General features: G+C 33.0%; 2 protein-coding genes across 3 annotated transcripts; one reads left to right on the top strand and one right to left on the bottom strand.

Moving 5' to 3' along the window:
* Nucleotides 1–3,684: 3,684 nt before the first annotated feature.
* Nucleotides 3,685–11,385, top strand: LOC120082676 (uncharacterized). The gene is made up of 7 exons (XM_039037944.2): nucleotides 3,685–4,370; nucleotides 4,914–5,143; nucleotides 6,050–6,734; nucleotides 8,099–8,429; nucleotides 9,096–9,190; nucleotides 9,330–9,524; nucleotides 10,408–11,385. Exons 1-7 carry the CDS (start codon nucleotides 4,167–4,169, stop codon nucleotides 11,035–11,037), a joined length of 2,370 nt encoding a protein of 789 aa, XP_038893872.1. The 5' UTR covers nucleotides 3,685–4,166; the 3' UTR covers nucleotides 11,038–11,385.
* On the bottom strand, nucleotides 10,124–14,967 carry LOC120082677 (pentatricopeptide repeat-containing protein At1g31920-like). 2 transcript variants are annotated; one of them, XR_016531453.1, is made up of 2 exons: nucleotides 12,346–14,967; nucleotides 10,124–10,806 (listed from the first exon to the last, which is right to left on the bottom strand). XR_016531453.1 is itself a non-coding variant. In XM_090316620.1 (2 exons), the coding sequence occupies exons 1-2, from the start codon at nucleotides 14,796–14,798 to the stop codon at nucleotides 13,082–13,084; spliced, it is 1,182 nt and encodes a 393-aa protein (XP_090172746.1). In that variant the 5' UTR covers nucleotides 14,799–14,929; the 3' UTR covers nucleotides 12,930–13,081. The 2 variants fall into 2 exon arrangements, 1 of the variants encoding a protein (XP_090172746.1); XM_090316620.1 differs by lacking the exon at nucleotides 10,124–10,806 and having other exon boundaries at nucleotides 12,930–13,754; nucleotides 14,290–14,929.
* Between the last annotated feature and the right edge of the window lie 1,803 nt (nucleotides 14,968–16,770).

Below are 16,770 nucleotides of genomic sequence, written 5' to 3'. Positions count from 1 at the left end.
ATGTCAAAGAGTTGATTATTTGGATCTTTCTTTGTGTATTGTTTTTATATTAATCAAACATAGACACCCCAACTTAACTCAACTCAACTATATACCTTAAACATAGATAATCTATCTCCCCAGATAATCTAACTTCCCAGATAATAATTACCAACTCAACTCAACTCAACTTAACTTTGTGCGCCAAACACCCCCTAAAATGACTATTATTTTCTTCAACCAAAAACTCTGAATGTCGTTAGTGAGATCTTTATCTAGATGAGATTCAAGAAAGACTGAGTGCGTATTTTTTTGGTATATTGGGGACCATAGCCCTAAGGTTTCTTTAAATATCAGTTCAACTAGGATTCCCATTAAACCCTAATTAACTAAGAATGAGCTTCTACTCATTAAGTCCATACAATTAGAAACTTACGACCTTAATTAATCAGAGCACATAATAGGGTCTAATCTAATAAAATAACTCAATGTAATAAATTATTAATCCACTTACATAGATCATGCTTTAACTATACATATTATTAATATTTAAATACATCTGACATAGGAAAACGAAGAGAAATATGAGTATTGAGGTTTGTTTAGGAATGATTTTATTGTTAGTTTTTGAAATTTATGTTCATTTCTAATTTCGTTTTCATTGAAGAAAAATATTTTGGTTAGCTTTCAATTTTGAACTAGATATTCGTTTGGATTTCATGGACTCTAATATCATGTTAGACAAACATGAAATCATCATCAAACCAATTGACAATAAAAATGAGAATCTATGCATCTAATAAAAATTGTGAGGTGTTTCAAATATAAATTGTAACATACCATTACCAACATCGAATATAAATAAATTAGGCATTGGACAACTGATATAAAAGTTACAATCTACCTTCTCCCCCTCAAATGAAGATGGATTTAAAAATTTTAGTTTTGTTATTCGATCGTTTTTTTAATATACATATATATTGTGGTTGATAAATTATTTTTAAATTTCAACTAGTTTTATTTTGTATCCAACTAGATCGTCAATTAATTCAATATGAAATATTGAATTTAACATCATTTATTTTAAAACCATATATTATTGTTATTGTTATTATTTTGTACAGCAATGTTGGTAGGAAGCTGGCCATCCTATCCGTTAACTAATTGTACCGGATAATTGTTAATAAGTAATTTATTATCAATTTATTTAATTTGAATTAATTTTTTTTTTTTTACAAAATTTTGGATTTAATTATTTAGGAGTAGGAGTGTTTAAAAAACTAATCTGAAAAAACTGACCAACTCAATCCAATCCGATTTAGGTTGGATTGAGTTCAAAAAAATGAAAAATTTATGATTTTGGTTGATTCATGGGTTCACCTAATATAATTCAAATCAATCTCAACTAACCTAAACTTATTAATAATTTATTCTCCAACAACTCTTAAAAATAGTTTAGCATTTTGAAAAGAAGGTTCCATTATATAACTTGAAATTGAGTTTTTTTTTTTCTTAATTGAATATATGAAAATAATTAACTAGAGTTTTACATATATACATTTTATTTCTTTTTGGAACAAAATTCTAAAAAAATTATCCGAATAATCAAAACCAATCAAACCCAAATATTTTATAGTTGGAATCTGCTAAAAATATTTACACATAATAGGAAAATCGTAACGATAGACTACTATAAGTGTCATGATAGACATAGTAGTCTATTGATGTCTGTCGCGATTTATTACAGTATATTTTATTATTACGTATAAATATTTTGATTCAATTTTTTATAATGGAAAATAATCCTTTATATAATATTATTGGACTTTAAAATAGGAATAAATAAATAATTTCTTAAATCCCGTTGATGTATTTTACTTAAGAAAGCCATCCCTTTCTCTCGCTTCTAGTCCAAGAAAAGAAAGTCATCTTTGGATGGTTTTATAGGTAAACCGTAAATAATAATAAAGTATCAAATCATAAACAATACCTAAAATATCAAATCATAAATAATACTCCCATTTGTAATTAATTTAATTATTGAAAAGTTACCTTTTTAATCCCAAATTTTGGTTCATAGGTTTCTAATATATACAATAATTGTGTTTGGTCTATAAATTTTCAAATTTTAACTTTTTAATCTTTCAACTTTAAAAATAAGTTTAAAAAAATCATCAAATAATTTATTATTATTATTATTTTAAATAATTATACGATGGTTTAAGTTAGAAAAATAATAATTAATATAAGAGGTTACTTTAATAACAAATTTATTCTTAAAGATTCATGGACGAAAAATGTAATTTTCCTTGATTCCTTTAGTATAATAATTTTGAAGATAACTTTTTTTGTTAAAAAATATTTTTTGTCCCTAAACTTTCAAAGTAATAATTTAGTCTATGAACTTTGATTTGTAACGATTTAGTCCCTAAACTTTCAATTTTGTAACAATTTAGTCTCTAAACTTTATTATGTAACAATTTAGCCCTTATACTATCAAATTTGTAACAATTTAGTCCCTAACGTAAAAAAAATCAAAATTTGATGTCAATTTTTATTATTTTATGATATAGACTTTGTATTTTATAAAAATATTGAATCTCTAATTAGTTTATCAATTTATTTATGTAAGAAATTTCAATAAATCTTAATAATAATTTTTATAATAGGGACTAAATTGTTACACATTTTAAAGCACAACCAATAAATTGTTACACATTTTAAAGTACAAGGACTAAATTGTTACATAGTAAAGTTTAGAGACTAAATTGTTACAAAATTGAAAGTTTAGGAACCAAGACTAAATTGTTGCATTTTTTTTTTCAATCATAAATAAATGTAGTGTGTATCAATTAAGGGAACTCACTTTAATTAATTAAAAAGATTTTAATACAATATTTGCAAAGATTGGATTAACCTGGAGTCGAGGGAGAAAGTACTGCTCACAATTTGTAATTAATTTAATTAAGACCCGATTGACAACATTTGGTTTTTTTATTTTTGTTTTTTAAAATTAAGTTTATATCATACACATTTCTCACAATGATACAAAAATAATTTTTTTGAAAGCTACTTTTTTAGTTCTTAAAATTTGACATAGTTTTTTAAACCATTAAAGATAAGTAGATAATAAATGAAAAAAATTGCTTGTGGAAATAGTGTACAAAGGCTTAATTTTTAAAGACAAAAAAAAAAAAAAAAAAAAACAAAAACAAAATGGTTACCAAACGATATTAAAAACCACATTGAATGTAGAAAAACTCCGTTCATCAACAGGCAATTAACTATTATTAAGAATTAGATGGAGAACACTTTAGAAATATCATTGAGGAAAGAAAAACGAAGTTGTTAGGAAAGAATTTATAAGCAGTTATTTGGGGTAAGGACTATCTTAAAGACTATAATCACCCACTATTGCTACTAAATATTATTTCAAAATCCCAAAATTTGCTACCGTCAACACTATTTCAAAACCTCTACTTATTTTACTATTTTACCTTCATCATTTTTTTTTTTGCTATAATATTTACTATTTCTTTCTCAAACTAAAATAATTTATATCTCAAACTAAAATAGTTTATATCTCAAACACATACTATTATAACCCAAACTAAAATAATGCACACCTCAAATACAAACTATTATAATCTAAATATAATAACCAATAATATAACAACCAATTTCTTACCTCAAATGCCTCTGAATATCTTCATTTGGAAGAAAATTTAAATTCCACCTTTCTCAATAATTATAAAATGAAAAAAAGAAAGAAAGAAAGAAAATCCAATAGTTTTGAGGCCCATAACAACTGTCGCCATTGTTGCGATCAATTTCTCATTTAAACCGTCTATGAAACTGCAGAAATTTTTGTGCTTCTCTATATTTTTAGCTGTTGCTCTTCTGGTAAGTAGTGAAAAAGAAGAAGTTCATGCGTTACAAGAACCCAAGAGCCTTACTCCGTTGATTTCGATTACTTTTACTTCCAATTATATTGACACTAGACTTGAAAGCAAGCAGAAGCAGTACTGGATTTTGATTCTTCTGATATTTTTCCATTTGGGGTTTCTGTGCTGCATTTTTTCTATCTTTTCATCGATTTTTGTTCTTAATCGCAGCCCCTTTTTCCGGAACTCAATTTCTTGAGACTCGATGATTCAGAGTTCGTTGGTAATTTCGAAAAATTGAAAATGGGGTCGCTCTTGATTCTGACGTTCGTGTTTGGTTTTGTTTTTGGGGTTGCGGCAATCATTGCGGCGGAGGCTTTTGGAATCTTCATCATTTTGAACAAGTTGAGCAAGAGGTCTCATAAGGATTTAGCTAAAGCCAATGCCAAGTTAGAGCAATCTGAGCCAGATCCTCTTCAATCCCTTGAATTTCTTTCGAACAAACAGGTATTTAATGGTGCTTCTAATCTTGGAAATCAGCATTTGTAATTCTGAATTCAGGTTCTGTATTCTTGTTTCGTTTAGGAATTCAAACGTGCGAAAAATTGACTGAACTATTATATAGTTGCGCCACTAATAAATATGTTCGTAGTGGTTGTTGGGTTACTAAATTGACTAATAATTCGGGATTTTGGTGCTTGGAGTTTAGCTTCTTGAATTTTACTTGCATACATTCTGTCTTGGGCTCTTCAAGATTTAAGTTTCTTTCCTTGTGGTTGCTTTATAATTAGAAGATCTATTGGAATAAGTTTGCTTTTCTTGTTAGCCTGAACTCTGGTATAAGAAGATTGCTTCCAGGTCTTGATCCGCTGCAATTGTGCCATAATGGTTCAATTTTAACTAATTTTGAAGAGGAAGATATATCATCAAGGGCAGTATTTTAAGTTGTTTTGCTCGTGTAGCCATAGTACAAGATGTACTGTTTCCTCTTATTTGATTCTTTGCATCAAATATTAAGCTGGTATTGTAAATATGCTCCTTGTTCCTCAGGGTTCTGTTTGGATATTAGAATCAAATGCCCTAGAAGATATCATAGAGCAAGGACCTAGAGAGCAAAGGAAAAGGAAGGATTTCTTGGAGGTAACTCCAGTCAAAAAGTATGCAAGAATCAAGGACCACACGTTAGAGATATTGGAACCGGATGGTAAGAAGAGAACAATACAATTAAATGGCTGCACAGTTGAAGCTGTTTCAGCAGCAGACTTGCCTTCAAGAAAATGGTAACTTCTTTTATATTTCACTCGTTTTCTTATTTTTCTAAGATTTAAATCAAATGGAACTGATACAAAAATTTGATTCTGAGGGACTTTGAATATGCACATGATACTCACAGATGTATTTGGGAAATTTAGAGAAGAGAACTTGCAAAGTTTTATCACTCAATTAGGACACTAAAGTATAAGCTATGGGTTTCCATAACAGCACTGAAGTTTAGCATATAATGATGATCTTCATGCTCAAAATTTTTAAATTACATGCACATGCCTCTTTTATTCTAACTTATTGTTTGTCCTTGAGATGCTGATTTCAATTCCGATAGCTTCAACCCGGGCTAATATTCTTTCAATAACTTTTTTTTCATAATTAATCGAACTGGTTAAATCTTGAAATGAATTTGAGGTGATCTATTAAGTGCTTATATCCCCCAGAAGAAATTAAGTTGCACTATTTCTTGAATTCCTTGTTATGTTCTGTAGTAGCTCGTGGCTATGCATACAAGTAAAATCAGTAGTGTGTACTATTATGGGGTCTAGCTTTTGAAAAGCTAGTCCTCTCATCATACTCTTGTATTAGATGCTAGATTTTTACTTTGCTCACACTGCTTTTTGTTGTTGCTTATTCATTCCTCTAAATTGACCCTACACAATATAGCTATTAAAATGTTGATATTCTTTATGTATGGAAAGTGCAGAATTTTGTTTTGTTATCTGATTGAATTTATTTGGGACCTTAATAGTTTCAACCTGTATTCAATGTTGGAAATCTTTTCTGCTGTGTTGGTGTGGTATACTTGATATTGTTATGGAATTTGAGTTTGAAGTATATGATGAGAATATAAGCTTTTCCTTTTATTATTCTTCTGAATTTCAGATGCCATCTTTTTAATTTGATTATTGGTATTCCAGGGTGAAAAGGTTCCCTTTAAAATTGGAAAATAGGGCTTCTGTAATTTATAATGAAAGTAAAAGGATTTTCATTTTTCTTGAGACTTCCTGGGAGAAGGAATCATGGTGTAAAGCCCTCCGTTTAGCTTCATGTGTTGACAAAGAAAGACTACAGTGGTTTGCTAAATTGCAGAAAGAGTTCCATAGTTATATCTCTTCATTAAGTACTGGGTATCCTTCCTTTATGAAGCCCTCTGCAGGGTACCATGCTGAAGCAATAGATAAGGAGATGAAGCATAACGCTCCTCCTTCAAAGGTTCGCCAATTTTTCAAAAAGCTGGCAAAGAAGACTTCAAAGGCTGCTTCAGACTACAAAGTAAATCTGTCTTCTTCTTCTTTGCGTGAAGAAAAAAAGTTTAGCGAGAGGTTTCATCCAAGTCCAGATTTTATTTCTTCTGTGGGATTAGGAAGGGGAATTCCAAAGGCACCGAGTACTAAAAGCTTCTTTGAGGAAGATATGGCAGCACCATCGACCTTGACTCATTCAATTAGCCAAAGTCATGCCTCTGTTATCTCTGATGCAGATACTGATGACAGATTTTGGACTGATGAAGGAACGCTTTGTTGGAATTTGTTGATGTCAAGATTCTTTTTTGATGCCACAAGCAATGAAGGGCTAATGAAATCCTTACATGATCGAATTCAGGTTCATTTCTTTCCCCAAGAGATCCCTTTTTTTTGGCATGTTGAATCAATTTAAGTAGTGTCAGAGGCGTTTAGATGATCTCTTTCAGTTTCCTTTCTAATACTCCTGTCATTATTTTCTTCTATTGTTGATGCATATTTGGAATTTAATCCTTAATACAAACCTATTTGTTACTGTAAAAGTCTCAACTAGGAAAAGGAGGAACACATATATTCGCCCACGTATTTTTGTGGTTTGTAGGGGTATGTGCAGTCTTATGGGATATTTGGGGGAAGAGGAACAATAAAGTGTTAAGAGGTAGGGATAGGAACCCTTGTGAGGTTTGGTTCTTAGTGAGGATTCATGTGTTGCTTTGGGCTTCGGTATTGAAGCTTTTCTGTAATCTATGAAGCATAGAAACTGATACAGATACGAGATACGGATATGATAGGATACGACAATATGCCAATTTCTAAAAAAACTAGGATATTGATACGTTGAAGATACGTTTTTTTTCTTAAAAAAATCTAGGATATAGATAAATTTAGCATACAAGTTAATGACAATAGTACAAAATACAATACAAACACTAAAATACAATTCAATACAAAAAGCAGTATCTAAGATGTTGAAGTACAATAGTCAATAAAATGTAATAGAAAAGTGACTCATACGGATCAAAGAAGAAGAAGAAGATTAGAAGGAGAAGTATGAAGATAAACGAAGAACTTCTTCGTTGAATTGTAGAAGATATTTAAATGGGTTATATTTTGGTGGACTTTGTATGGACTCAAATGTGAAGATGTATATTAGATGAATCTAGAGTTTGGTCTTTTATTTTTTTTCTTCCTTTTAGTTTTGGACTTGAGTAGTGAGTTTTTTTAATAGGTTCCCTAGTTTTAGATTGGGAAAGATTAGATGAGTTAGCTTATCTTTTGTCTTTAGAAAAAGGTAAACATAAAAGTAGATATGTCAAATCACGTATTAGATATGTATCTGGGAAGTATCTGGAAGTATCAATATCTAATTCGTGTCTGATACGGATTCTTGGTCTCACATGAAGTATCTGTGCTTCATGGTCTATAGTTATTCTCTTAGTAACATTTTACTTAGTTGGATTTCCTTCCTTTAGAACGAGTGTTTTGGTGGCCTTGCTTTTTTGTATGCCCTTATATTCTTTCATTTTTTCTCAATGAAAATTTTTTATTCTATTAAAAAAAATAATGGTGTCAACTGCAAAACTTGTAGACGTTGTATAAGTCACTTATGGTTGATTGATTAGGATATTATCATTCTGGACTGTCATTTCTTGGAATAAGTGCAATGTTACTGTTCTAGTTCTTGCCATTTGAAAAGGGTCACGATACTTTTTTTTTTCATGGCAGAGGATGTTGTCCAAGATGAGGACTCCAAGTTACATTGGCGAAGTGATCTGTACTAAAGTTCATCCTGGAAACCTCCCCCCCAATATTAATATTATTAGGGTTCTTCCCTTTGAATTGAATGAGGTATGGGCCTTGGAGGTTGATTTTGAATACTCTGGAGGCTTTGCCTTAGACATCGAAACTAGAATTGAAGTTCATGAATTAGATCTTCAAAAAAGCGCAGTAGACTCAAAATCTGATTCAAGTGATGTTGGGGAGGTCTCTTCACTTCTAGAAGATTATCTTGGAAAACAGCTCAGTGCCTCTGAAGGAACAGATCACAATGAGGAAGGTGACTGACCAACCAATAGATGGTTTTCATGATATATTTGTGTTATATGATATCCTCATGAATTACTTAAATTTCTTTTTGCTTATGTTTCTACTTACTTTGACCGTATTGCCTGCACAAAGTCTAAATCGCATAAGATTATCTCAAGGTTAAATGAATATAATGATAATATTGGAAGTGATTATGCGACCTAAAATTTAGAAACTTCAGTCATAAAAGTGGTCTTCGTACATCTGTACATATCTGCTAGCTAAATTCTGTATTTGGAATTATTGAACTTTGGAAGTATTAAATGGGTAAGGATAACTAAATTTCTACTCTGTCTATGAGGCGGTATTGAAATGGATATAGTTATAAACAAATGAGTGAAGTTGATAAAGGTACAAGTTAGATAAGAGGTAGAAGTATTTGGGAATTTTCCCTATGATCTGTTAGTGCACTGTTTACTTCTTTACTCTGTTTGCTGACTCTTATCTTACAAAAGGCTTCGTGATCTAAGCTTTTGTTTAATTGGAGCCTAATGTTTTTTGTTTGCCATGATGTACACAGTCACACAGATATGCAGTTAGAATTCTGAATTCAGGTTCAATTATATTCCCACCGCGAAAATGCTAGACAAATATTTTTACTAAGTAGTTCAAAGTTCAATACAATGTTCTGTTGCAGGTGGATCAGGAAACAGTAAGAACCCTACGTCCTCAGCCTCTAGTGGATCCAGGTGGAAATCTCTAATGAATTCCATCGCTAAACAGGTTTCTCAGGTCTGTAGAATTTTTTAGCGTGAGAATTAAGTAGTAGTTTATCACTGTATCTTGAAACTAAAAGAGCCATTGTTAGATGTCTTGGATGCATGAAATTGGCCCCTTCAATACTTCTCTCATTTTGTTTTTGAATTTATAGGTGCCTATCTCTTTGGTAATAAAGATTGCATCTCTTCGAGGGACACTTCGGTTACATATAAAGCCGCCTCCTTCTGATCAGCTATGGTACAGTTTTACGTCGATGCCTTATTTGGAGTTGCGCTTGGATTCGTCGTTTGGGGACCATAAGATAACTAGTGCACATGTTGCTCAGTTTTTGAACAATCGGCTTAAGGTATGGAGATGTGTTTCCTAACATGTTGGCTTCATTGTTTTATAAATATAAATATTTTGTTTATGTTATATCACTACCATTAGTGTTAAGAGTATTGATGTGAATATATTGACAATGCTATTAGGATATCAGTTGTGGCACAATGTGGTAATTGTTAGGTAGAATTGGTTGTAAATAGAAGTTAGTTCGTTGGAAGGTAGGCTTAATTTTGGAGAAGCAATCCATAATGGGTAGATTGTGGGGCAGAGATAATCCTCTCAAAAGCTATCGACATTGTAATTTCTCTTTTATAAGTTCTCTTGTAATTGAGACTCTAAAAGTTGGTGTCACACAAACATTAAGTGGCTGGCATGTTAGCGAGTTGGTTTAGATAGATATTTGTGGTGACCGCCAAAAGAAACTGTGTCAAGATAGTTTTGATTCATATTAAAATAGAGGAAGCAATTGATAAGAAAGAATCACAAGTGATGATTTTCAGATCGAAAATCAGGCCTCAGCATTCACAACATTCCATTTTTTAAGTACAAGGAGGCATGAGAATTTGAACATCCGATCTTAAGAAAAAGAGTGCATATCGATTATCGTTGAGTTAGGATCACTTTGACACTTCCACAATTATCGTACATACATTAAAATGTTATTTAAATTCTTTTGATCAAGTTTGTAACCCCATGTCTGAAAAGTTAAAATGCTGCATGAACATGAAACTCATTGCATGTTTGATATCCTTTCTACAACACATATCTGAAGCTTCTGATACATAGGATTCATAACCTTTTCACCACGGAACAATACAGCACGTTTCTTTTGCATAGGTAGGATGAATTTAAGAAATATTGCTTTGTAACTCCTGCTGATATTGCCACTGTTACCAATTATGCAGGCAGTGATCAGAGATACTTTAGTGCTCCCCAACAGTGAAAGTATTTACATCCCATTTATGATGGCAGAGAAGGATGACTGGGTTCCAAGGGATGTTGCACCATTTATGTGGCTTAACCAAGGAGCTACTGATAATAAAACATCATGTGAAAATCAAAGGTCCCATCCTGTAGAGGCCAAAAATAGATCTGAAGCTAGTAAAACCACCTCCACAGACCAACAGGGTATTGAGCATAAAAGACCTAAGAACATTGAATCTTCTCAACCACACATTGACTTGTTAAATGTATCAAAGCCTTCATCAAGTATTGCCAATCCAGCTCCAGCTACAGAAAAGACATCAGACGAAAATGAAATGGAAGTCCCTTTATTAGAGAATGACAAAGCAGTAGAAATTTTCCTGCAAAATAGAGAGTTTGCCCAAGAGAATCAATCGCCATCTAGGTCGATAAGCAGCTTATCTGGGCAGGAAAATCATAATGCTGAAGAAGATGAAGCAAAGCCAAGGAGAATAGGAAGAAGAGCTAGAATGCTAGAAATAGGGAAGAAGATGGGGGAGAAACTAGAAGAAAAGAGACGTAATATTGAAGAAAAGAGTAGGAACATTGTTGAGAAGATGCGAGGACCATAAATTATGAAACCTCAATAGTTAAAGATGTGAATGTGATTCTGAGTGCAAATGACCGTTCTTCGTTTCTTCCAAACTCAATACTGAAGCAACCGGAGTACAAATTTTGCAATCATTGTTTTTCTTTCTCAATACTAGAGTTCGATTCAAGCGGAGCTGAGGCAATTCAAATTGTATTGGTCCAGTCCTGAGTATAGGAAATCCTTAATGAGATATTTTTGTTTTTATGGGTTAGGTCTGACACTTTTCTCTGTATAGATACATTACAGCTTAGTCATCATGAACATTTGTTAGCCATAAAGTACATCAAATAATTGGAGCTATCAATACATAAAGTATTTTTTTTCTGTATTTTTTAAGATATATATTTTTGCTGCTCAAATATTTGAAGAATACTAGTGAGGATTCCTGAATTTGGTCTAGCTATAGGACCATTTTCGGTTATATCTTTATCAAGTCACTTGGCTTCAACTTCTACGGGCAATGATTTGTTTACAGCTATTTGAAAGTCAGAGAGCCCAAGGAAAACCAATATTCTTATATAAATTATGCTTAATGAAATCTTGCAGAAAAAGATTTCCTCACAATGTGGTTAAGAGATTCCCCTCGACCACATTTTCTTTGAATGTTCATATTCTCGAAAGTGAAGTTATGTTATTTGCCTTCTTCAATCTTAATTGGGGTTCTTCAAATCTTTACAATGAAATGTTTTCCAGCTTTTATGTGGTATCTGTTGAATTCAAAGGCTTATCTACTTTGGGGTTAACACTATAAGAGCCATCTTTTTGAGCTATTGATGGAAAGAAATTAACGTATCTTTCAGATGTCTATCCTCTTGCCTTGAGATAAATTTGATTCAACCTATTAAAATCTTCTTCATGATATGCTCCCTATCCAAGAAATTTGCATAATTTTCAATTCAAAATATTTATTGGAGCTAGAATGCTTTTATTGTGCCTTTAAAAAAAAAAAATTAAAGCTTATGTTTCTTTGTTAATACTATAGTGTACCATTGACTTTTTGTTTTGGCCTTTTCATCTTCTTTTGGTGTTTTGTATTTTTTAGCATTAGTATCTTCCATTTCCTAAATGAAAGGTGAGGGAGGCATTACTTCTATTGGATTCTAATTCGTTGCCAGTTTGGAACTTGAGGCTACCTAAATCTTTCTCCTCATCCATCCTTCCTCTGTCACACATAGAGGACGAGAAATAAACTAATAAATATTGGAAGAAAAACAGGGATTCAGATGCCAAAAGTCAATATTCAAAATTGCATGTGAAGCAATGGAGGGTAACTAGAGAGAACGCGTACCATATTTGAAGTTCAATGAGAAAAATTTGCCTTTCTTCGTCTCCAGCATTATTAGACCTCTTCTTTTCTTCTATAATTAGTTTCAGAAGAAGTCCTCACATGAACAGAAAACCGTACTTGCAAGGAAGCCCAGGTAAGAATTTTCAGTTCATAGAAACTAGGACCATACGAGAATCCCCTGTTTCTTAAATATTTGAAAATTCTAAGCAGTCTTTGTAGAGGTACAAGGAACAATCTCCCTTTTTACCAACAACAAAAAATGAACACAGATTGGCCAGGTGTAACTTTAAGCTTCCTGATTCATCAAGCAATCAAATCCTTCTGCTTTATCACAAGGAAGAACTAGAATCAATTGGTGAAAGTGGTTGACTATCATCTTTCCCTAAAAGATGCCCGACTCTGACTTATGTTCAAATATCAAAACATGATAGAATTCATCTTATATTCAAATATTGAAACAATAGCATGATAGCCTTGCAGGTTCTTCATGATCCACAAAGCAGCACCTGATTGCATGGTAAGATGGTTTGTGAGGCGAGAGCCGACCTCTTGTATAAATATTGAAGCTTTTCGAAGACGCCACCATCCAAACTTATTTGTTCCCTTCATTTGCAAGCCACCCCTTGTCATTTTCCACATCAGTTTACAAGATTTTCGAAGATTGGTTCATTTACTTGTATATATCAATGGAGCAATAATGGCGTTCTCAAATTATGATATGGATAGAGCCATTGATTTAAAGCTGGCTGCATCCTGGTTCTTTGAACAAACCTTTATCACCAATCAAACTTCTCACCATAGCTGCTTCTTTCCACTTATCCATAGATGTATATAAATTAGCCATCAAAACATGATTTACTGGGTTCCTTGGATTTGAACATAATATACTTCTATTTGCAACTTCTCCAAGTCCAACATCACAATAAGTTCTGCAAGCACTGAGAAAAGGAGCCCAAGCTTGAGCTTGAAATTGGGTAGGCATCTCTTGAATTGTGTTCAAAGCCAATTCTAGACGACCAGTTCGGCTTAGAATATCTACCAAACAAGTATAATGTACCACGGTAGGTACTATTCCAAAATCCAATTGCATGTTCTTGAAATGCTTCAGTCCATCTTCCACAAGACCTGAATGACTGCAAGCCAATAAAATGCTTGCATAAACAGAAGCATCTGGTTTCATTCCTGATCTTTGCATCTTATGAAACAGATTTATTGCCTCTTCTCCCATACAATGCATGGCGTAACCGTTCATCATGGAACTCCAAGCTGCCAAGTCTCTGTGTATCATACTATTAAAAAAAATTTCGGCCTTCTCAATACTTCCACATTTGCAATACAAATGTATCAACGATGTTGAAACTTGATAATCGGATGCTAAATCGTTCAGCGGTATAAATGCCTCAATCTCCCTACACATGTTTAATGATCCTAAATCAGCACAAGCAGAAACTGCAGTAGCTAGCATTGCTCCATTTGGTCTAACATTATTCTGTGTTGCCATTGTAAAAAAACGTAATGCTTCTCTGGGATACCCAGCATTGGCATATCCACTAATCATTGATGTCCATGAATAGATGCTTTTTTCAGTTAACAAATCAAATACTACTCGAGCAGACAAGAGGTCTCCACGTTTTAAATACATGCTAATAAGCAAACAGCCAATAGGATCCTCATTATTGAGCCCAGTTTTCAAGAGGAGTGAATGAAGTGAAGAAGCTAAAAACAAGTTTCCAAGTTGTACACAAGAGGAAATTATGTCTACAAAAACGACTTTATCCAATACAACATTATTTTTGCCTCATTTGATTAAAGATTTCGAATACTTTGGCAACAGCCCCAGCTCTCAAGTAACCACCAAGCATTATTGTCCAAGAAATAACTGTCTTGTCGCTAATGGTATAAAAAACAGAGCAAGCAGAATCAATTTGACCAAAGTTTACATACATTTGCATAAGAGAATTTGCCACAGGCGTGTCATCAAGAAGTTGAAACTTGGTTATGCAACCATGTACCGAACGACCCTGAAAGAGAGATCCATGAGTTGGGTCAGCAAAACCTGATAATAAGCTTACAAACGTCGAGGAATTTGCCTCAAACCCAACCCCCAACATCTCTCTGAATAGCTTTAACGCTTCATTAACCCCAAAATCACGAGAATAAGCGGCAATCATAGAATTCCAAGAGATGACACTTCTTGTAGACATTTCGTCGAACATTTGGCGTGAAGAAGCCAAGTCAGAGCACTTGGAGCACATGTCGACGAGCGAGGTTTGGACAAAGATGTCTGATTCGAACCGGACACGGATGAGGTGAGCGTGAAGCATTGTGCCATCGCCGATCGAAGCAAGATTGGAGCAAGCCTTGAGGAGGAGAGGAAAGGTGAAATTGTTGCCATGAATTCCAGAGTGGCGCATGAACGAGTAGGTTTCAAGATTCGGTGAAGAACCCGCCATTGACAGAGATTCTAATCGTCAGATTCCATAGATAAAGAGGCCTCTTAATAATCAAAGTGGAAGATGGGGAGAACCTATGAATCTGCATTTATTTATTAAATTCGCCGCTGATGCATTGTGAAATGCAGGCAGTTGTATCAATGAACAGGGAATATTTCACCCCAAATCTAAAAAATTTTCTACCAAGGACCCTTTTCTAAAAACTTTTCTACCGCTAATCTTTTTTCCATGCAAAATTTCAAAATTACCCCAGTTTCTACGCTAAGCATTTAGATATTACTAAGCAATCAGATAGATATTACTAAGCTATCGGAGAGAGTACTAAGTGATCTTTTACTATCCACTATAGTTTTTATTAAGCGATCGTGTAGCTATCCACTATAGTTTTTATTAAACGATCGTTTAGAGAATACTAAACGATCGTTTAGCTCACTATTCCGCGATCTTTTAGATATCAATTATGCGATCGTTTGGCTAATACTAAGCGATCATTTGGATAATACTAAGCGATCGTTTAGCTAATACTAAGCGATCGTTTAGCTAATTGTTACACGATCGTTTAGATATCCATTACGTGATCATGTACTAATTTATAAAGCAATCATTTGGCTAATACTAAGCAACCGCTTAGGTTTTCTTAGCTAAGCGATCGTTTAGCTAACTATTACGCAATCGTTTAGATATCTATTACGCGATGGTGTACTAATGTATAAAGCGATCATTTGGCTAATACTAAGCGATCGTTTAGGTTTTGTTAAGCGATCATTTAGATAATACTAAGCGATCGTTTAGCTAACTGTTACGCGATCGTTTAGTTTTCGTTTAGATAAATTTGTGCTAAATTTATAGAATACAATTGGTATTGTACATTTAACTAAGCGATCGTTTAGATAAATTTATGCTAAAATTACATATTGTACAGTACAATTGGTGTTGTACAAAATATAATTGGTGTTAAAATTACATATTATATAGTGTAAATTTGTAAAGAATAATTGATGTTGTACAGAATATAATTGGTGCTAAAATTACATATTGTATAGTGTAAATTTGTACAGAATAATTGGTGTTGTACAGAAAAATCGAAGCGAAAGCGAAAATTACATATTGTTTAGTCTAGATGGGCCAGCGCCAGGTGTTATCAATGTTTATCTGCACGTTTTCTTGTTATATCCCGTCTGACCACATCGTGTACACCTGTGTATTTGTCGTGGCTCCTCTCTAATTGAAGGTATCCTGACGATTTGACGTGTATAAATTACTAAGCGGTCATGTATAAATTACTAAGCGATCGTGTATACATTACTACACGATTGTATAGTAATTTACTAAACGATCGCACTGTAATTTTCTAAACGATCGATAGTAATTTACTAAACGATAATTACTAAACGATCGTTTATAATTTACTAAACGATCGCATGGTAATTACTAAATAGTCATTTATATTTTACTACACGTCGTTCTAATTTACTAAACGATGGTGTATAATTACTAATTATTGCATATATTACCAAACAGTCATTTATAATTTACTAAACGATCATGTATAAATTACTACACGATCGTTTATAATTTACTAAACGACACTTATTATGAAAGTGATATGAGAGAAGAAATCGTACATTGAATGAAGGGCTAAAGAAACCGTTGAAGGAAGAAGAAATATGGACAAAATCCGACGATGAAAGCTATGAGAGAAAGCTACCAGAGAATCCAAAGGGCTGAGGAAATCTGAGAGAAAGCTACGAGATGAGAGAGACGTTCGACGATAGAAAGTGAATAATGAGAGAGACATTTCATTCTCTTCCGAATATTAGTTGGAAATAAATGTTTTGGTGGAATGTTGGTGGTGTATTGAATGCACATTGAATGAAGGGCTGGGGAAATCGTAGAAGGAAGAAGAAAAATTTGGCGGTTTCATCTTTTTAAAAATTAGGGATAATTTTGATATTTTGCATAGGGAAAAGGT

Source organism: Benincasa hispida, chromosome 8 (genome assembly GCF_027475165.1).
Source record: "Benincasa hispida cultivar pf3 chromosome 8, pf3_genome.v1.1, whole genome shotgun sequence".
Lineage (NCBI taxonomy): Eukaryota > Viridiplantae > Streptophyta > Magnoliopsida > Cucurbitales > Cucurbitaceae > Benincasa > Benincasa hispida.
Note: the sequence above shows the minus strand (reverse complement) of the source record. Positions and strands in the feature narration are given on the sequence as shown.